Below are 21,533 nucleotides of genomic sequence, written 5' to 3'. Positions count from 1 at the left end.
CTTCGCCGAAGTCCACATCGATGCAGGCTAACTTGCTGTCTAAAGATGGCGGAGCTGATGTACGCGGATGGGCGAGTCGTGCTCTTGCGGGCGTCGGACTGTACCCGGAGTATAGGAAAGAAAAAATGTGAGTCATTCCATTATGTTATTTGGTACGCAAACTAGTGGCTAATTAATCTTCGTGGACGTGCGATTCCTAGCACTGAATCACGCAAGGTGAAAGTCATGCATTTGAGAGCTTTGCTACTGCAGTAGACGCTGTTGGTCTGTTTACGTGATCTGACGATGCCGGATCTTAATTAGCATTTTGATTTTAGAGATTAATACTCGTCGCTGTCGTTCGGTTCCTCGACGGGCGTTAAGACGGCTGGCGTGACGGTTAACAAATGCGTTCTTCTGTTGTATTAGTTGCATCAACTCTTTCGCGTACATTCTTTTTTATCTCTATAGTCTCAGAACAACACACACCGGCATGTTGCGAATGGATTTTAGTCTTTGCAGGATTAAAGCTCGCTGCTGTCTTTAGGTTTATCGCCGTCTCCGAGTACCACGTACGGCAGATAGCAGGTTTAATGGCACGCATGTGTTTTCCTGTTGCAGTGTATATTAGCCGTATCGCATTTCGCGCATTTGATTACAGTCTTTCGTATTCTTTCTTATGTTTACAGGACCGTCTGGGCGAGAACGTTCGAGGAGCATGTACAGTTTAGCATCAATAATAAAAGAATATTCGCATATCTCTTTAGCGTCGTCTTCGGAGAGCGGCCCCGTCTGCTGCAAGTAGACTGACCGATAGGCGCATCCACCAGTCCGGTTTACGCGCAAAACCATTGCAGAAAAAATGTGAAAACTTGTTGAAAACGCGTTTTTAATTATCGTTATTCCTCAGTATGAGAAAAATTATAGTACAACTGTTTATAAGCTTTAGTGACATTATTTTGCCGCGAGGCGGCGTGAGCAGTAGACAAGTTCCAATACATGGACATGTAGGCGGCTTCCTAGACGTCACACAAGACGTCTTGTTAGGCGTCTAGAGTATTGGAAAGCAGCCAAAGAAAGCTACGCGACAATGTTACTTGCCCATAACCGCTTCTCAAATAGTGTTTTCAAAGAAAACTGGATGGCGAGTTGTTGAGCATGGTTTGTTTTTTAAACCAACATTGATGAAGTCTTGAAAATCATGGGATTCTGGAACAAGGGTTAATCTGGTATTGACAACGCTTTCAAAAGTTCGTTTAGGCAGCTGGTAATAGCCCTAAGCATATGACTACTATCGGCGGCTATAAATTAGCGCAAAGTACGGGACGGGAACACAAAAACTTCTTAGCGCTTCTTTTAAGTGCCCCGTTTGTAATTAAGCTTCAGTTGTTAATAGCGCTCGTGTCGACCCTCTTCTTCTCGTTCCGTTCTTTGCGCTAATTTATAGCCATGCAAAACCAATTAGCCAAGCTACATGCTATGACGTGCTTGGGAAGTTTGGCGGCTTTCTCTGTTCCAGGAATGCGATGGTAACGGCTTTTTTTTTCAAGCCTCCGAAATTTTTCCTAAGATTCGTATTTTGTTAGAGAATTGCAAAGCTGCGCTTAACAACAGGCGCAGAAAGATGGCCATCATTTCGTAACATACTTCGCCCGGACCTGGCGCCGTTTCTCTACCAGCAGACAGTTTTCTCATTTCTTGGAGATTGCATTAGTGCAAGTTTCATTTACGCAGCCACTCGTCGGAAGTCTGCGTTTTTCGGCTGTGCTTTTGTACTTTAACAACGACTGTGCGTTGTGGGAGCAGCTGGAAACTGCAGAAAAATGTTCTCCTAAACCGTTTACCTTCCTCTACACTTGTGCGCGCGTCAGGGGCTCTGAAAAGAAGGATTTTTAATGGGCACTAGCTGTTTGTTATTTAAATTTGCGGACCTATTTTGTTAGATGCGATTAGCGGTTTGTGGATGACACGTACACCTTTGCCGGGCTGCTTTTTTCAGCATTGCGACGGATATACCGTTCTTTAGCTCTCGCCTTTTTCAAATTGTTAATGTTTTTCTTCCGTTGGTATCGACGGAATGCAATCCAAGTTTTATTTAGCTTTAATTGTTTTTTTCTCGATTCCTTTCAATCTCGCGTTTACCACGCTTTGTGATTTCGCCGCACAATACCTGATGACAGAGGGAAAGCTATGCTTGCAGCAGCAAGGATACAATTCTCGACCTTCTAATTTAGCTCATCAGCACTAACATTTTCTACACATATCTTTTGTAAATACTTACTCCCGCTTTAAACCATGCCCAGTCAGCTCAATTAAGCTTCATGCGACATGGTTCGCTGAGAATGACTGGTAGTGAGGGTGACAGGCTGACATGACAGGCTCCTGTAAACCAGCGCAACGGCTCGAAGCCAAACAAGGAAGGGACAAAACGCAGCGCTGAACTAACAACAGAATGGTTTTACTCGGGACAGTTGTGCTGGTTTACAAGAACCATGTCTGACCAACTCGTCCACCAGTTCATGATGACAGGCTGTTTGTTGATCACTTCTGTATGGATTGTCTATAACATCGCCTTCACAATCGCAAGAAAATACAGGATGAACTAAAACATAAATTATATTATCATTCTCCTCGAGTTTCGGGAGCAGTATGCAGGTTTACAAGTGATCAGATGACAGTCGTTACTACAAACAATAAAATACTCTCTAACCTGATCTTTAGTATCGTTCTTTTCACTTCTCCAAAACAATTTTAAAAAAAATCGAGACCGTCATCTTGCAACTGCCATGCCCATTCCTCATGTTATACCCCATACCCGCTGTCTTTAAGGAAAATAAACAAAAAGAGCGTGCGTTAAACTTTTCAACTACCAGGTATGACTTTGGTAGCTGCTCTAAGAGGTCATGTAAGTCATGGAGGATTAGCTTTGAGGTGTAGTTCGATGGTACAGAGCACACGACAATGGTTTTGTTAGTCATTAGAGTGACTGCGACCGCTTCGCATCTAGCTTTCAGCTTGAGCTCACGAGCTCAAACTGCCTGCTTACCTGCTCTCGGTAGCAGCCGGAAATATTACAATTCTTGAGCACGCTCGTGTGCTGGGAACTTGATTCTTTCTTGCAGACACAAAGCAACCTCCTAAAATTATTTTTTGTGTGTGTGTTTTATGTCACCATAGTTACTTAAAGGACGCCTGCAATTCAATTGTACTATGAATGCCATTTTTATCATGGTGCATGTATAAAGTGAAAAACTAGCTTTGCCTTTCTTCGGCCGTTCCAAGGAGCCCCGGAGGACTGGATCGCCTTAACACAGGCTCACTGCGTGCGGCCTGGGCCAGTGCCGGAAGCTGTTGTGATGCACCGCCCCGTCGCACTAAATCAGAAAAATCTATGCTGGGTAACCACCGTAAGTTGGCAGAAACGTCCTCTTGCCTCTTTAAATGTGAAAAGGTTTTTTTTTTTTGTTTTAGGTATAATGATCACTTTTCCATTTTTTCGCGATGGACAGAATCTGGAGTATGTGCGGTGCTCCCCATCACATTTACGCAGCGTGGTGCAGTATCGCTGTTCTACGATACGTAATCATTCGATTCATATTTGGCAAAGGTTTGGTGAAAACGACCATTTTGCCAGTGATGGCCGTATATTAGGGACCTGAGCCACTGTCGGAGGTTTAGTATGCATGGTCACACACGTGGATCAATGGAGTCAGGGATTTTAAAGTAAGGAAAATGTGTTGTACGTATTTATTTGTTTTCTTTTCTCATTGTTGTTGTGCGGACACTGATCACATTATGGTTCATGACTTCTGGCATTTCTTGCACTGTACTCGTTAGAAGTCCCCCGTGGGTTGCGTTCGGCGGCTGGTGAGATGCAATACAGATGGGGATGTCCCAATACGACATAGCATTTTCAGGCTTAGATTGCAGAGCTTTCCCACTCACCTCAGGTCACCACTAGCTAGTTTCGTCACCTTGTAGCCGAAGCACAAGGCTTCCGACAATTAGCAACTTCAAAAAGCGATATTAATCTTTGTGGTTTTTGTACTGGTTCGCTATGTGTGAGTCGAGAAGGTGAAAAAGTTGTTTTCCAAATCTTGGAAGTTGCTTCGGTCCGCACTTTTTTATAAGGGCGATCACTTTGGGGAAAGGGGGTGCCATAAGAATAAGAAAGGCCTGCCCCAGCGAGCTGTACACCGCCACTATAACCAAATGTTACCACTCAGGGTAGTTGCTCCCCATAAGGTTAAACCTAGCCACCGGGAAGAAAAAAAAACGAACCAGGCATAGAGGAGGGGATAGGAAAGCTATGAGAAAGAAGATAGGGAAGTGAGGAATGAAGAGGAGGGCGGGAAAAAGACTGAAAAGGATTAAAATTTGTGCCCAGGATTTTACAAGCGACCTCTTAGATATATTGTCAACGCTTCGTTGGAAAATGCATGGATTCCAAGCATTTTATTGATTATTTTATTGATGAAAGATGCAAGGAAAGGATAAGTCTTGGATAATATTCAGGCTATTGCGCTCATTTTTAATTTAGCTATATTAATAGAAAGAATATTACATAGTCGCCTCACAAAACATGGCTTTCGCAGCGGGTGCTCTATATGGCCCCTACATGTGGATCTAGAGAGAAGAATCTGGCTCCCCTACGCAGAAGGGAAGTTTTCAGCTTTGGTGACTCTTGATGAACACACTGCTATTTTAATACTATTTTACGTAACAGGCTTGCTCAGTTACATCCTCCAATCTACAGCTGTGCGTAGATATCTGATTTCTGAATGACAGATACGTTTACTGCACAGAGGGAAGCCTATGTTCTAATACAATTTATCAATCAAGACATGTGCCGCAATTATTGGTACTATAACCGATGCTTTTTAATACTTTAGTCAGTGATATACTTATTCGTCCTGATATAACAGTTTTTGTGTGTGCAGATGACATAGTTTTTTTTGCCGCGGACAGGGATATCCATTCGCTTTACCAGATTCTGCAGGGATATTTGGATGCTCTTGGAGTATGGTTGCACCGTATAAATTTATTACTGAATGTTAACAAATGCGGTGTACTGGTATTTCCTCCAGACACGCCTTTCTACATTTCACTAGTCCATCGCTCTAACCAGATTCCACAAGTGAAATCCTTTAAATATCCAGGTGTTACTTATCGCCAACCTGCGTCCCATCTCGCTTACATCCTGCGTGGGCAAGGTGCTGGAGCACGTGGTGGCCAACCGGTGGCAGGAATACCTGGAGAAGGAAGGCCTCTATCCGGACACGATGATCGGCTTCCGACACAGACTCAGCACACAAGACGCCATGCTACAACTAAAACAAGAAATCATCGACAACAAGACACAAGACAGCAAAGTAATTCTGGGGCTCGATCTACAAAGCGCATTCGACAAAGTCAAACACTCAGCCATATTAGCACAAGTATCACGACTCAACATGGGGGTAACGAGCTACAATTACATCCAAGACTTCTTGACCAACCGCACGGTGGAACTGCACGCCGGAGACCTCAGACTCCCCGAACGCAAGCTCGGTAGCACGGGTACCCCGCAGGGTTCGGTCATCTCGCCGTTGCTCTTCAACCTCGTTATGATCGGGGTAGCGAGGGCAGTAGCGGGGACCGGCGTCCGGCATACGATCTACGCCGACGACATTACCCTGTGGGCGGCAGGCGGCACCGACGCCAGCATCGAGCAACAGCTACAAGCCGCGGTTACCGCCATCGAGCAGCACCTTGACGGCACCGGCCTAGTGTGCTCGCCCGCCAAATCCGAGCTGTTCGTCCTCACACCATTACGACCGGGACGGAAACGCGCTCCCCCTCGGGAGTGCGATCACATCAAGATCATGACCGCATCGGGGCAACGCATCCCCGAAGTTCCCAAGATCAGAGTCCTGGGCCTGCTGCTAAACAAGAGCGGCCGCAACGACGAGACCATCAACAAACTTACCACCAAGGCAATGGACGCCATCCGGCTCATACACCGAGTCTCGACACGACGGGCGGGCATGCGTGAAGACAGTCTCGTGCGCCTCGTCCAGTCCTTCGTGATCAGTCACATCGCCTACGTTGCGGCCTACCTCAACTGGCAGGTCACTGACAGGAACAAGATCAACACGCTGATCAGACGGGCTTACAAGACGGCGCTGGGCTTAACGGAGACCACGAGTACGGCTCGGCTCCTGCAGCTCGGCGTCCATAACACCCTAGAAGAAATAGCCGAGGCGCAGCTCACCGCGCAAATGGAGCGCCTCTCTACCACCAAGACGGGGCGCAGTATACTGACATCCCTGGGTTACAACCCCCTAACCCCCAGCCGGCAACCATGCGAGATCAGCGAGGAGGCGCGGGCTCACATCCATGTGGACCCCATCCCGAAGAACGTGCACCCCGAATACAACTAAGAACGGCGGCAGGCACGGGCCCAGGCCCTCATCGAGAAACACGCCCAAGACCCGCACGCCCGGTACGTGGACGCAGCGGAATACAAACGAGACGGCTTCACGGCAGTGGTCGTTGCTGCGGCTACCGGCACCACGACAACGGCAGCGAGCGTGCGGTGCACGGACGCCACAGACGCCGAGGAGGTTGCCATCGCTCTGGCGATCTCCGAGGCCGAGTGTCACACCGTGCTCAGTGACTCGAGGAACGCCGTGCGCAACTTTGCCAAGGGGCGAGTGAGCGCGCCGGCGGCCGCCATCATCGGCAAGCTCCAGCCCCAAGACCGCCGCCGCACCATCCGTATCAAGTGGTTCCCGGCGCACGCGGGCGAGTGTGCATCCTCGCCGGACCACAACGAGACGGCCCATTCGGCGGCGCGAGCGCTTACCCTCCGCGCCCCCGAGAGTGACCGTTCCGTGTGGTGGTTCGAAGCCAAGGACCGCGTAACCAGTTATGGCGAAGTTACCATGTGTTACCGCCTAGCTCGACGGACAATGCCGCCTCCCCACCCGGCACTCAGTCGGGAGGAGGCCGTCATCCTAAGACAGATACAGACCGGGTCACTCCTCGCCCCGGCAGTGCTACACGTACTTCACCCAGAACTCTATCCGAGCGATGTGTGCAATGTTTGTGCAGCTGGTCCGGCGGACCAATGGCACATCATGTGGGACTGTGCCAGGTTCCCGACCGAGGCTACCTCCAGGATATACCCGCCCGAACTTCAAAGTGCAGTGCAGTCTGCAGACAAGTACATTCAACTATGGGCCGTCCAGCAGGCCCGGGGTGCGCTCGAAAAGCACAAGCCTCACGACCCACCACAAACGGGCCGAACGGGGGTAGTGCAGAGGAGGGCATAACCCCGGGTCGACGCTTGGCCAACGTAACGACGCGTCAAACCGTCGGTTGCCGGCATTTTCAATAAAGTTTTTCCTACCTACCTACCTTATCGCCCATCATTAGAATGGAGCCTTCATATAAAGGACAATGTGTTTAAAGGAGAGCACGCTCTAGGCCGGCTGATATGGATCGGCAATAAAATGTTCGAAATGCGTCGTGACATATTATTGTTACTATACAAAGCCTATGTAAGGCCAATATTTGTGTTTGGTTGCATTCTGTTCTCTGGTAGCGCAAACTACAAGATTCAACCCTTAATCTTACTGGAAAGGCACGCTCTACGTTTTCGAAAATCAGCTTCTTACACCCTACTTTATCTGGGAGCCTGTATCCCTAATCTATATTGCCGCTTTCAAATACTCACGGTGCAATCTTGCCTAAGGTCGTTTGGCCCGGTGACTGAAGTCAGTACTCCTATTTTTGTGTCTCAGCTGGCCTTATTTTCTCATCATTGGCCACGGTATCAAGTTCCACAAATTACTTTAATGGAGAACCTTTTAATACGGTTTAGTGTTGAACTCAGTTCTTTGCTGTGGGTTGATGACACGCCGGCAGCAGTAGAATGCAATTTTGACCAAATCTTCCCATCTCATGCGAAACACATGCCCACAAACAGTTTAAACGGTCTTTTTTCTGATTACACAGAGAAATACCCCCATCATACGGTGCTTTCTACCGATGCCTCCGTCAGCTGCCAAAAAGCTGCAGTTGGCATCTTTTTGCAGGATTTGGCATGGAGCTATTCTGTCCGCATCCCGGATTATATTCGTACATTCCTTGCGAAATTTTTGCCTCTTGGAATAGCCCTGCACAAAATTTCATGTCATGTGTCACACGTTATCATCCTCGCCGATTGTAAATTTTAGTCTCTCTTGAAACTTCACAAAAAAATTTTTTGAGCCGTTTCCTGCGATTTTTTGTCCCATGCACTTTGAAAGAGACCCGTTCCATCAACGAAGTCCGTTTTGCCTGGGTCCCTGGCCATGCAGGTATTCATTCAAATGAGGTGGCTGATTTCTTAGCAAGGTCGGCTCTTAACGAGTCAGCGACACATCCCGTCCCTAATTTCAGTCTGCTGGCGATATCCAGGTCTCAGCGGTTCTAACACATATCAGCCAAGTTACGGGACCCCTTACTAAATACCACCGATTATCAGCACTTCGCATACAATTGAAACGTCCATTCATGTAAAACCAGGCTGTGTCAGGTATCAATGACACGACTGCGGTGCAGGATTCCCAGTTTGCATTTATATCTGTGCAGATGTAGGTGGACAACAACAAACTATGTGAGTCATGCGGGGAAGTCGAATCTGTAGACCATTTTCTTCTCTGCTGTCCAAAGTTCGCACCTCAGAGAAAGATTTACCTGGAGGTCCCTCTCTCCAGGTTAGGGCTCCCGTTATCTCAACCAGTTTTATCATTGGGTGTGAGCGCCCAAGGGTTCATTGGGTCCAATTTGTGGGATTCTCCATGATTACATAATTGCAACTGGTAGGTTGATTTGCTAACTCTTAAAATTTTTCGAGCTCTTCTTTTTTTACCTCATTGCTGCTTGCTATTTTAGTTTAAATTTTCTTTTGTTTTACATCGATACATTGCTAAAAATTCACGCTTGGCACTAAAATTTTGTAGTAATCGTCTATGAAAACTTCCTTGTCTATGCCACTACACCTTGGCCAATCACCCATGTCAGTATGTGCCATGTTTTTATGAGGAAGAAGAAGAAGGCGACTGCCAATTTCGCCCAGTAAGGACACCCCCTTGTGCCCCATGCCCAATGTGCCATTGTATGAGAGTAACAACAACGACAGCCCCAAGGGTGCCATCAGCTGAAGTGGGAGTCACAGCGGTGCCTTGCCTCCGCCGAGGGCCCTTAAAGGTCCAAACTCTCAGCGTCTGCCAATCCACCAGGAACCCCCCAGGAATCCCACCAGGAACCCACCAGGAATCCACCAGGAACCCAATCCACCAGGAACATGTGCGGCTAGAAGTGGGCCGGGACCATACGCACCACGGGTTCCCGAGCGTATGTGTGTTCGGTCTACCCACATCTCGCCGCGAGTGGCATTTGGCGGCTCCGGGGAAAAGGGGTTCCTGGCAGTCGAGCCAATATAAGTCCTGAAGCTATGTGTACGTACATATAGACAGCCTTGCATGGCTAATTCACAATTGAGTTATAAATGCACTGCATAATTATTCTCGAAGTGTTTAAATGCTGTTTATAAAATCTCACTTTAATACTTATTACTAACGCTCCAAATATTGCAAAAAAGTGCATTAAGGGTAATGTGTGGATATTTGTGCCAAGCAAATAACGTATTATAACGTTTCAACGCTACGGGGAAGGACACTGAAAATTCACTACATAAGCCGCCGCAGTGTAATAATGTGCTCTCTTTTGTAAACTGCTGCCATATAAACATAAATACACATCACATACAAAAATAATAATGCGTGGCATTGTCACTAGAAGCATTAGTAAGACAAAGCGCACATGCAAATAATGAGTGAATGTTTATTCGACTTGTGAGAGAGAGTAGCTGCAACTCTCCCAATGTTCAACATATGTTAGTAAAGGAAACAAAACGCAAACACACATACACACACAAACGTCTGAAGTATCTTGTACTGCGTTCCGGCACTTAGAAGCATAGGCCACGTTTGGAGGCATAGCAAGCCACATAAGCATCGTGCGCTTGAAGCACATGCTAGCACTTTTTTTTTAATGAGTCTAACACAGCTGCAGGGCATTAAAACATGAGCTTCACAAAGGCCTGGAAAAAGATGAGAAACCTATGAACAAATGATAGTCCAATAGGTGAACTTCTTCAAGAGTATAACGGAGAAGGAAGTTATGGTCCTAGATAATTTCATTTAAAACATTCACAAGTGTTATAGAGCCAAATCAATACAGAGCAAAATTAGTGTGGATTACTCCATGAAATACTTCTTGCTTAGTTTCCTGATCTGCCGGACAATGAACAGGGTTTCTTTTTGTCGGTATAACTTCACACTTTTCTGCCTAACAAAGCTAGAGTGCAATTAAAATCTTCATTGTGAATAAAAAGTCCACACAAGAATATCGACGAATTTCCTCGAGAAGTTAAATCATAGATGCACCAGGTCAGAGCAGGTTACAATCGGGCATCAACAGCAGGGATATTTTCGATATACCGCTGGTCATTCAAGCAAACTTCCTTATGCAAATGACTTACTACGTATAGTGCATATTGAAATAAAAAAAAAGAAGAAACATCGTTAGTCATTACACCACATGTGACAGCAGCATTACTGACGAGAGAGCCATGACATCACAGTCAGTTATTAGGCCTACAAATGCGGGCACAAAATTAAGCAATGAAAGGCATCCCAATGCCTGGGCACACAAAGCTGCTAGCATACACAGCCACACACACAGGATACACACTTTGCTCAATGACTCACAGTCCACAAACAAACTCGTAACAGTTAGCCCTCGACAAATATTATATTAAACTCTGCTCGATATATACAACAGTTGATTGAAAGAGCAACAATAAGCAATATGTCAACTGTGCTAAGTACTGAACTCATACATCACAAAATGCCTTTTATAGCTAAAGTAAGGAGTTCTGTGCACATGTCAAGGTTGTGATGTACTGCTTCAGCGATAGAATTGCGTCCTGTGCATGGACAATACATTTTCAGCACACCTCAATGTTTTGCATATCTTTCTCCCAAAAAGAGCCTACGCTTGAGATTTTCAATGAGACTACACAGCGACCAGCACAGTGTAATTCGGCTCATTGAAATGTCTATTTAATGACTCACTAAGGCTCGCACTTCAGCTATTTTGTGCAATTTAGAAGGCCCCAACAACAATGTATCTGGTACTGCGCTAACAGCTCTGCGTGCATAATACAGAGTTAGGCCATGCCTTATATAGTGTGAATTTGTGACCACTGCAGATACGTTTTTGAAAAAGGTGTGTTTTGTGCAGTTCGTGTGGACTGGATTTTAAATGCAGAAAGCTAGCATAATCGCTCAATGATTGAAAGAAGAGGGTGCAGTGTAAGATACCTGAGGAGAGATTTTCATCTTGCCCCATAACTGCACTGGCAGCCACATTTAAAGATAATCTATGGGCAATGAATCACTTAGGAAAGCCTTTATTGTTGCCTATAGTTACAAAAGAATTTTCATGCCTGAAAATTCAATCAAAGGGTGAAAGAGCAAGCTTTAAATCAGTAACTAAATCATCACTGGGGAAGCACACGTTATAGAAATACAAATGAAATAAAAGTTCCCTTAAAGTATGCAACAGTGTCAGCAGATGCTGCCAACTTTGTTATTCATGACTTTGTTCCTCATGAAACTACATCGTATACTGTTGCATAACGTGGTCAGTTTACTCTCACACCCTCTCATCTCAGATGGAAAGTTGACAGCGTCGCTGAACACATTTTGGAAAGCTTAGCACCATAGACAGAATTCAGTTCTCTAGGGTGAAACATCAACAAAGCATCATGCAGAAAGGGCTGACAGAGTGTGCATGGAAGTCTCTCATCACAAAGGTATAAACAAAAAAGAAACGTAATTTTGCCGTTCCAAAACTTTGCAGTGGTACACGAGGCTCAGCGTGGAATGCTTTTCTTCGTCATTCCCTTACACTGCAAACGTGCTGTCATTTTGAAAAAAAAAAAAGGCATAGGCACGGTAGAAAATTCACATCATCAGTAACACCTACTCGCGACTGTACTGTGCTGTACAGGTACACACTGGATCAATCACTCACTGTTTCATTTCTGTGCAAAGCGAATGCAGCAAATTGTAGTTATAATACACTTTATTATTTTCCTCAAACCTGGTGCGAAACAAGCTACTCAAGGCTGCATTTTTCGTGCTCATTCGGGGCAAACCTTGTGCTGCCATTTAGGTCGCAGCCAGTGCGTGAAAGGCATAGTGTCATCAGCGTGTTCTGTGAGTTTCTTTTTCTTTCATCAATGTGCGCATTGCAGTGCCCCATTACATAAGCTTCTGCCTGGCACATTCCGGGCACAGGATGTCAGGTCCGTCAGTGATGAATCCCTTGCCCACCAGGGAGTTGGTGCACATGGCACAGATGAAGCAGTCATTGTGCCAGTTGCGATCCTCGAAAGAGATGAAGCGCGTTCCGCCAATTCCTGCACGGAGACCAGTCATTGCAGTTAAGGAAATGTGATAGGTCACAAACTGCTAAGTCTACATTAACATCCAGAGAGAAACTATGTTATTGTTATGAATGAAACGATGCCTGCAAGATCCAGATTATGAGGAAAATTTTGTAAATCTCAGGTCTGGCCTCAAGCACACTATTGAAGCTGGGTGAGCTCGTACTCTGATACAGCTGCCATTAGACCGGCCCTCTTACTTGAAGCACGGTGCCACTTTACAAAACAGAATGCAAGGTGCTCTTCAGCTGCACAAAGAGTACAAACAACTATCCACCATTTTTTTCTAATCAGCATCACGACTAGTGCATGTGAAGCAAGCATAATAACCTCTTCAACAAAAGAAAAGCAACTTACTAAAATCTTCTATTTCCCTCATCTATTTCCTTGAGACTGACATGCAAGAGATGCTTATGGAGCAAGTTTGCTCAGTAACCAATGCTTCTGTTCCACGTGTACAACTAAGTAAGCAGTAATCATGTGTATTCTGCAGCTCATTCAGCTGTCCGACATGTTAGGCTCCCAACTCACCCACCTTCCCTCAAAGTATCTTTGAGCTAAAGCTAACTATTAATTTTCCAGCAAGTCACAGTTTAGAAGTCATGATATGAAAATGTTAAGTGGTTGTTCCTATTACCATGATGAACAACATTCAATTCAAAAATACGTAAGAAAATAGCATAGTTAATATCACGGGCACTTGCTGTACGCTACTTTGTTATATACATTTGAAGTTATGTACACGCAAACCTAAAAATAAAAATTAAAATCTTGGCAAATGCGTAAATATCTCAAATTTCTTGCATACAGTGCACAACATGTTATCAAGTTTCAGCCCTGCAGTGCAATGATAAACATAAATGACTGTAGTGCTGTGGCCCACATCCAATGGCCAACCCCAGTATTGCTTTTTGTAACAGCTGGAGTGCGGCTGCAATTAGCACCATACACAATGCGTAAACTAAGAAAATGATGCGCTACAAAAGAGAACAAAGTACAGAGGCCTAAAACGGCTGTCTACCATTTAACCAATAGAAATACACTTCTCGATATGCAAACGCCCACATATATCTTTTTCTCTGCATGTTGAGAAGCCACCAAATGAAAAGCGAACCGTGAGGCTCATAAAACGGGAACTATCAGCTGCTCACCAGTGATAGGCTTGGAGCAGGCAGTGCATCTCTTCGCGAACAATTCGCCGAAGCACTCGGCGCAGTACGGCTTCTCGTCACGCGACGTGAATCGCTGGCCGGCTAATGAAGCGCTGCAGTTGGTGCAAGTGAAGCACTCCCGGTGCCACGGCTCGTTGCGATATGTCACGCCGCCGCTAGTGATGATCTACGAAAAAAAAACAGAAAGAAGAGAGACTGCTATATTCATGACTTGGGGTATCATTACATACAAAAGTTAATGAAAATTACTTAAAAATTAATCTTCGGTTACGTGATGACTGAATAAGTTCCATGAGTGAAGCGGATTAGTAGTGTGCTCCCTTCTAAACAAAAAAACAAAGACAGCAACAAAAATGACAAATTAGCTTATACAAAGGACAAAATGCCATCAGGCATGATGTAAAGAGGACAATAATTTTTTGCGCTCCTCAGGAGACAACAGCAAAACCAGAGTCATATAAATAGTATTCCAAGATGTTGGCGCATACTCTTGGCAAGCGCTATAGGTCTTTTCAAATCCGTAAAATAACAACTCACGTGTTAACTAGTTCCACATATAACCGGCTAGTTTCAAAGAATTTGTGTTTATTTAGTTCACAAATGCCTATTTTTATCACCAAGATAAACTCGTCCCCAACTGCTCCCTGTCACAGATATGTCAAGAACTGCAGAAGAACAGAATGTAAGTTCTATGTGTACAAAATGTGTAGTCTGATCAAGAGCAAACAATAGCGCACAAAAAGCGTGAACTGTTGATAATGAATACTATATCACTGCAGTGTAAGCCGAAAGACTCAACAATGCAGGCTGAAAACAATCTGTGCTGCACTACCTCCGAACCACAATATTTGTCCTTTAAACCTGCAATCACAATTTTAAGAACTGAGAACAAATAAACGGTGTTCCCTATCTTGCCGCCACGACTTCAATCGAATGCCAAAAGCTACCATTTACACAATATTCCAACATGCCTTCCACCTTCTCAGTCTACCAAATCTCTGATATGTGCGGACTTGTTATCATTCCAAACATAAAAATTGGCTCCGTGCAGTTATGACATGGACAAACTGCACAAATGCAAGATATCACTACTACTGAACATCCAACTCATATGCGTTACGAAAGTCCCGTTTGCCAAATAAAAATAATACCCACTAGGTCCCAAAGTATAAAAAAAATGCAAGTGTCACTCGAAAAAAAAATCCACTTTCTCTCCTCTAGCTTGCTGCAAGAGTAGAAAAACACTTTGGTCTCAAAGCACTCCCACCTGAATTGCGTTCTCAAGTGCGTTACCTTCGCTTTGCTTTCCGCGTTTTTTGTGATAAAATTTAAGAGCAAACATTAAGCAGAGGAGGTCCTACGTCTTCCGCTCAGTATCCCCCTCCGCAAAACCTGTTCTTCTCATTCTCTTTCACTCAGCTTCTGGAGTTCTCTGAGCCCTCGCTCTCGTAAGCAGAAGTAAACCCAAGGACCACGGCAGGGGGCGTACCTGGTTGCACTTGATGCACCTGGTGGCAAACTTGTCCTCATAGCAGCCGGTGCAGTAGATGTCGTTGTCCCGCGGAATGAAGCTCCGGGTGCCGATCGGGTTGCTGCACACGCAGCAGCAGAAGCACTTCTCGTGCCACTGGTGGCCCTTGTACTCCATCTTCTTGGTGCCTGTCGGGGGGGGACCACCAAGAGGGTGTTATCGGTGTCTAGAACAAAGCTCGAAAGAGTTGATCATGTGCTCTTCCGCTAAAGCAAGAAAATGTAGTGTGGTACTGGTACTATGATGTGAACTGCAGATACCCGGAATATGCACTCTGACCCTCCAACTTACAAGGATAAGACGGCCAAATACAGCAAGTTGAGTAAACAGTAAAATCCTCTACCATATTCCCTACTTCCCTACGCTTCCCCTACGATGAATGTTCTAAAAAGGTATGCGTCTGTACCTGAAGCTCAAGGCTGTGCCAGGAAGTTAGCAACTGGCAGTGCCATCTACCAACGTAAACGCACCTCACGCAGTACTCCTATTAAGACAGTCTTCCAGGAACCCCAACCTTTAAAGGTCACTGACGTGGCCCTGCCATGTGTGGGGTCGACTCAAGCCGCGGAACATCTGTACTCATTTAAAAAACCGGACTGTGACCAAGGGCAGTGGGTGCCTAGTGCATGTCGGCTTGTAACCTAGCCGGTTTTTACAGAAAGGAGCTACCACGCAAACTGAAAAGTTTCTACAGTGCTTCATTCGTTCATGGTAATGCGCCATACTTACAAAATATAACCACCGGCTGACGGTAGAGACACCACCTAAGCTCCCGTTGCCCCAGTACAATTTCTTTTATTAGATGAACGCCACCATTCAGCCCAATGTCTTTGTAAAGAAAATAATATTTTTTCATCTCTCTCTACATCTCCATTTCGCAGGAAAAGGTGCTTTGAACAGAAAGATGGCCTATATGGTCTATGGGGTTTTAACGTCCCAAAGCGACTCAGGCTATGAGGGACGCCGTAATGAAGAGCTGCTAATAATTTCGACCATCTGGAGTTCATTAATGTTCACTGGCATCGCACAGCACACGAGCCTCTCACATTTCGCCTCCATTGAAATGCAAATGCCGCGGCCGGGATCGAACCCGCATCTTTCGGTTCAGCAGCCGAGCGCCATAACCACTGAGCCGTCGCTGCGGCGAACAGAAAGAAGCAACATCGAAGATAACAGTACTGCTCGCGACGGTGTTACAAGACTGAGCATAGCCGTACATACAATGTAGCAGAAAAAACCAACCGACCCTAGTTGCAGCAAATGCTTTGTTTCTAATAATGAGAGCATTAATACGAGCTTGCGGTGCGTGTTCCTTACGTGTTACACGATAACTATAATTGGAAGACTGAATTTTTCTAAAGGCTCGGAAAAAACGGAGGCATAAAAACACGAACATTCTCATGAAACATTTCTTCAAACGGTGCGGTGAAGGTGCAATCGCTGTGACATTCGGTACTTTCGGTTGCAATACATAGGTGTCCTATATACTGCTTATTCTAAAAGCTCCAGTCAAATCTAGTTGTTCGCCAATTCTAGATGCGACCAGAGAGACTAGAAACGGCACTGAAAAGAGATATCGCGAATCGCTGCCCAAATTCCTGGGCGGCTCGCAGTCTCAGAGAGCGGGCTGTTACTGGCAAACGGCTGCCGGCATTCACCAGCGTCGCTGATCCCTGCATTACGAAATTAGGTAGCCGGGGCCCAGATATGAGACGGCCGGGTGCAGAGAGAGTTCTCGTTATGCGCAGTGAGACGTTTATAACGCGAGCGCCATGTGCTGCCAGTTGCTGTCTCTCTAGTTCTATCTTCCTTTTCCCGCTACATCCTTCGTTAAAATGCACGTCTTCATTCGAATTAAGTATGGAGAGATGCATGCAAAATAGCGTCGCCTGGCGCGGGTCTCGTATTTGTCGACGCTTCGCAGACGAATGACTCTGACCGTTCGGGCGAGACGTCTCTGGAGGCTCGTCCGCTTCGCGCCCCATGGGGACAGCGCTTGACGGGAACGGAGACGGTGGTCAGGCTCCACTAGCGTCGCGCTTCGATCGCTCCGACGCTGAGGTGGTCGTTGCTCCGCTACTTCATTAAAAAGGCGCCGCCCAGTCAGCTACGAAGCGCTCAGGTAGGCCACACGCCAAACTGGCTCGCAGCGCCAGCACCTTGCAGGATCACTCGTGATACCCAGAAAGGGGCGCAGTGCAAAGCACACTTTGTGGTGCGCTGCCGATAAGAGCTGCTCCAAACTGCCCCCGACGAGCCGCAGAGAACGATGGGCACCACACGGGAGTCGTCGCTATCGACGAGCCGCGGCAGTCGTCCAGGGGCTGAACGAAGCCGCGTCGGCTACTGGTCCTTACGTACGTCTCGCATAGACTATAACTTGTGAAAGGCTTCGCGCACGCTCCGGTCCCGCGCCCTACACGCCAGGCGCTAAGATAAAGATGCACGCGAACGCGTCGACGCTTCTATATAGAGGCCGCACGGAGTCGCAAACCCATTTTTCTTTCTTTACATCCCCGCCCCCCTCTCTTTCTGGGCGCGCCACGCCCTTCGGCGGCCGTCTAGCCTCATTCCCCTCATTTCCCCCCGAAAAAGCGCGGGCCTCCGCTTTTCTCCCCTTTCCCTCGGTCCCGAAACAGGAACGGTCTCGGCCCGTCTCGTTCCCATGGCGACGACCCGACGCTAAAACGCTCTCGGTTGCCCGCCGCGCCGCCTGTCTGGAGGTCATCTGCCTAATAACCCCGACGCAAGACACAGAGTAGCGATAAGCACTTTCTCTTTTTCTTTCGCCCTTCCATACATCCCTTCTTTCTCGCTCGGCTCTCCGTTCCCCATTTCGCGTTTACTCGCGCAACAGTGCCGGCACGGTTTTTTGCGCAACCAATTGCGGCGCCGGCTACAGTAAGCGGCCGGCCGCACCCCAGAGTCCCTAATAAGGCGACACCTTACCAGGCTCGACGAAAAGCGGTCATCGACTCCCACTGCGATTCGTTGTGCGGCGGCGCGCCAGTCGCCCTCTACCCCGAGCCTTACGGCAAGCAACAGCGGGTCGCGAGAAGGCCTTATGCAGGCCCGTAGCGGGCAGACAGCTGTGCAAGCTATAGAGTATGTGTGCAGAAGGAAAGCGACGGGGATTGTATGCAAGAGCGGGCGGCGGAAAATGGGACGCCTGAGCTGTTATGCTAGGGTCAAAGACGCATATTCGATGCGGCTAGGCTCTGTCGCTGGAGTTGCCGTAACGTTGTGACTGAGACCTCCTTTGCTCTGCGTCTTCAACCGTACTGTAAATAAGCACCTAAACGCTCTTTTCGTCTCCCCTTTCGGTAGCGTTTGATGATAACGGTGACAGGTTCCAGCGGCTCGGAAACGCCCTGCCAGGACCAGTTGCATGTCAAAGGTCTTCTTTCAGCCCACAGGCAGCAGGGAAGTTTACCTAATGATTATGCTAGGAGTAGGTTATTGCTGGTGATCCACGCACAAAACTGCAATGGAAGACCTATGTGCTAACGCTGACCCGTGAAAATGCATCGCCTCCAGGGCAGTATACACGCATTGTAGCAAGCATGCAAGCCCGATGACATTATGATTTAACCACAACACACGCGCCGACGAGCAAAGAAAGGTAAGTACCGTAAATTAAAAGCGGTTTTTAAGCCGCTGCACTCGCTCAATGGCCTACGCCACCTACTGGTGCAGCTGCGCAAGATCACACGTTTGATATCTCAACCACGTGATCGTTCCTCGACTGAAATGCACGAAGGAGGCTCGTTCGTTACGCACCAGCTCGGAAGATCTCTCCGCAGCCATCGCAGCGGGTGGCGAAGGCGGCGTCGTAGCAGGCGGCGCAGTAGACCTTCTCGGCCTTGGAGCCGAACGGCTTGTCCACCAGCGACACGCGGCACTTGCTGCAGAGGAAGCACGCCTCGTGCCAGTGCTTCTCCTTGTACGACAGGTCCTGCAAGACCACCGCCAGAGGACCATCATCCGAGCAAGTCCACAGTTCGGTGAGCGCCTCAGTGGCCTGGTGCAGTGGTGTGCAGCACTGGTGTGCACCTGTACTATAGCTAGTTGTGTACTAGTTAGTTGTATACTGGTGTACTAGCCAGATGGTATCATGAAGCAATGGCTCGTCTGGTTTCGTAAATTATAGGCAATTAACGGTACCTTCTAACCACGAATACGCCCATATGAGAGTAAAAAGGGGAGTACGCTGACCTCTAGCGCACTGCTTTTTATAAAAAGGAGGGCGCTAGAGGGCAGCTTACTCCATTTTTGCTCCTTTCTAAGGCGACTAAAGCTTGGTCCTCTGAGCACTCGCAAACTGAGTATCTCCAGGTGACATTAATGATGCTAAAAAAATTGAGTTGCATGCAATGTGCCTCCATATTTGAACGCCTGCCTTCGGGGACACTTTGATGGAGAGCACCACGTATGTGAACGTTCTCTGCATCGAGTGCAATGGGAGGGTCTTGGAAATGGTTTTTGGCACTGCTCTGGTACCGGAAAACAACCAACGGAGTTCAACAGCACCAGGCATGAATACAGCAGATATGCGCTCATTATTTCTTCATTTTTTTCTCATTCTGCATTGACAACTTGCAGAATATCGACCGCCCTCTAAATATTTAGAACCGAAAACCCTCGTTCGCAGACGGCAATCTCAAATTCTTGTTCGAAAAGGGAGGGGGGGAAGGGGAAGATGTCCCTTTGTCTGTATGAGAAGGAAGTTGTTGAAATGACACAATAGAGCCCAAGTGGGAACATGAGGAGTGGGCACAGACAGACACTCGTCAATGGAATGCTTTATTGCATCCTTTCAACTTGTTTTTACACTCTATCTCGAAAGCTTGTGTTGACCATCAGGGCTTCAGATTCACGCAGATAAGGCTTCGAAGGAGGATACAGTGGAGGGCTACTGACTCATCTCCCCTGGCGCTAACCTCTTCACTTAGCAGAGCAGGAATTGAAAACGCGGTCTGTGAACGAGGGTTTTTGGTTACAAGAAACCTGCCTGTATGTCAGCTTTCCCGCAGTTCAGCAAGTTATCAAGACACTTTTGAAAATAACTTCGAGTACACATCGACCAGGTGCTTTTTGTACGACTGCTCTCCGCATTGTCTGAAATGCATCCGCTCCGGAAATCATCTCTCTCAGTATTCATCTTTGGTACTTGGTGCAAACACACACAGAACACAAGGAAGGGAACGGGACAAAGCGCCTTCCTTGTGTTCTGTGTGTGTTCGCGCCTAGTACCAAAGATGAATTGTGACCAACTCGCCCAAGAAGACGTTCTCTCAGTATTGTGGCGGCATCAGACTGTGGCAGAGCTCAAGCAGAATCAGGCATTTAGCACAAAAGATTACCGCCGCATGCTTTGTGTTAATACGTGCAATCCCAAGTAACGTCAGCGAGATCGCTTGTATAAAACGCATATAAGCTGCCAGAATCAACTTGAAAAACCTCCATTCGCAGTTGTGCACTGCAATATTCTGTATTTGTACATAGTGTATATTGCCGCCCTACCACTATACTTTCTTTCTATCGCTACCCTCTTTCTCTTCCTCTCCCTGTCCTTTTATTCCCGCTAGACACAGCTCAGGCGCTTCAGGTTTCGATGGCAGATGCCGCGGCTAGCGACACCTTTTCCCTCCGTTCTTATTTTTATTAATAGATAGCCACTAACAACAACTGCAAGCAGAACGCTTCTTTTCTTTTTATTTCTAGTCACATCATTCGAATCTTATTAACAGGCTTTCAGTCAAGGAGAGAAAATGAAAAGTAATTTTCGTTAAAGAGTCACGATCCGGCGCCGCAAGAAACAACAGAAAGAGCTATGACTGTTTCACGCTAGGAAGAAAACGCACGGAAACACCCTAGAAGAAAAATGCTGCGCATGGTCACGCGACGGCTGCGAATAAGATAAAAAAGCAAAGGCGAAGTAACACATGTGAGGAGGACAACAGCACCCTCCGGTTTCAAACAAACGGCAAAAAAAAAATATTTCCTGTCAGGCAGAGAAGCTCAATGTAATGAGAATTTAAGAACTAAAGCTTTCATTTTTCATTAGCCCTACTCATATCGATCAGTTATCTCAGCGTTGCTGGTGTCATCCCTTAGTTACGGTAGACTCGCGGTAAAAAAAGTCTATGTTGTGCTGTAGGGAATTGCAAAGTTTCCGGCGCCAAAAAAGCACCGAGTTTGGTTTGCGTGTAGTCCAAAATCGATAAGCTTTCGACTCCAGCCGTCAAGGGGGCGTTATAAAAATAGCTACAGTGCTATATATCGTTTATAAAATGTAATGCAA

At 46.7% G+C, this 21,533-nt stretch overlaps 1 protein-coding gene across 4 annotated transcripts in view; it reads right to left on the bottom strand.

Moving 5' to 3' along the window:
* Positions 1–9,838: 9,838 nt before the first annotated feature.
* Positions 9,839–21,533, bottom strand: part of Lmpt (four and a half LIM domains protein limpet) — a 136,165-nt gene continuing 124,470 nt past the window's right edge. For all 4 annotated transcript variants that reach the window (XM_077632626.1, XM_077632628.1, XM_077632629.1 and 1 more), the window contains 4 exons: positions 19,010–19,184; positions 15,188–15,357; positions 13,678–13,864; positions 9,839–12,499 (listed from right to left, as the gene is read on the bottom strand). In XM_077632626.1, the coding sequence (XP_077488752.1) occupies positions 12,342–12,499; positions 13,678–13,864; positions 15,188–15,357; positions 19,010–19,184 (690 nt within the window). In that variant the 3' untranslated portion in view covers positions 9,839–12,341. The remainder of the gene's footprint in view (positions 12,500–13,677; positions 13,865–15,187; positions 15,358–19,009; positions 19,185–21,533) is intronic.

This window comes from Amblyomma americanum, chromosome 7, assembly GCF_052857255.1.
Source record: "Amblyomma americanum isolate KBUSLIRL-KWMA chromosome 7, ASM5285725v1, whole genome shotgun sequence".
NCBI lineage: Eukaryota > Metazoa > Arthropoda > Arachnida > Ixodida > Ixodidae > Amblyomma > Amblyomma americanum.
This window is presented reverse-complemented; position numbering and strand designations above follow the sequence as displayed.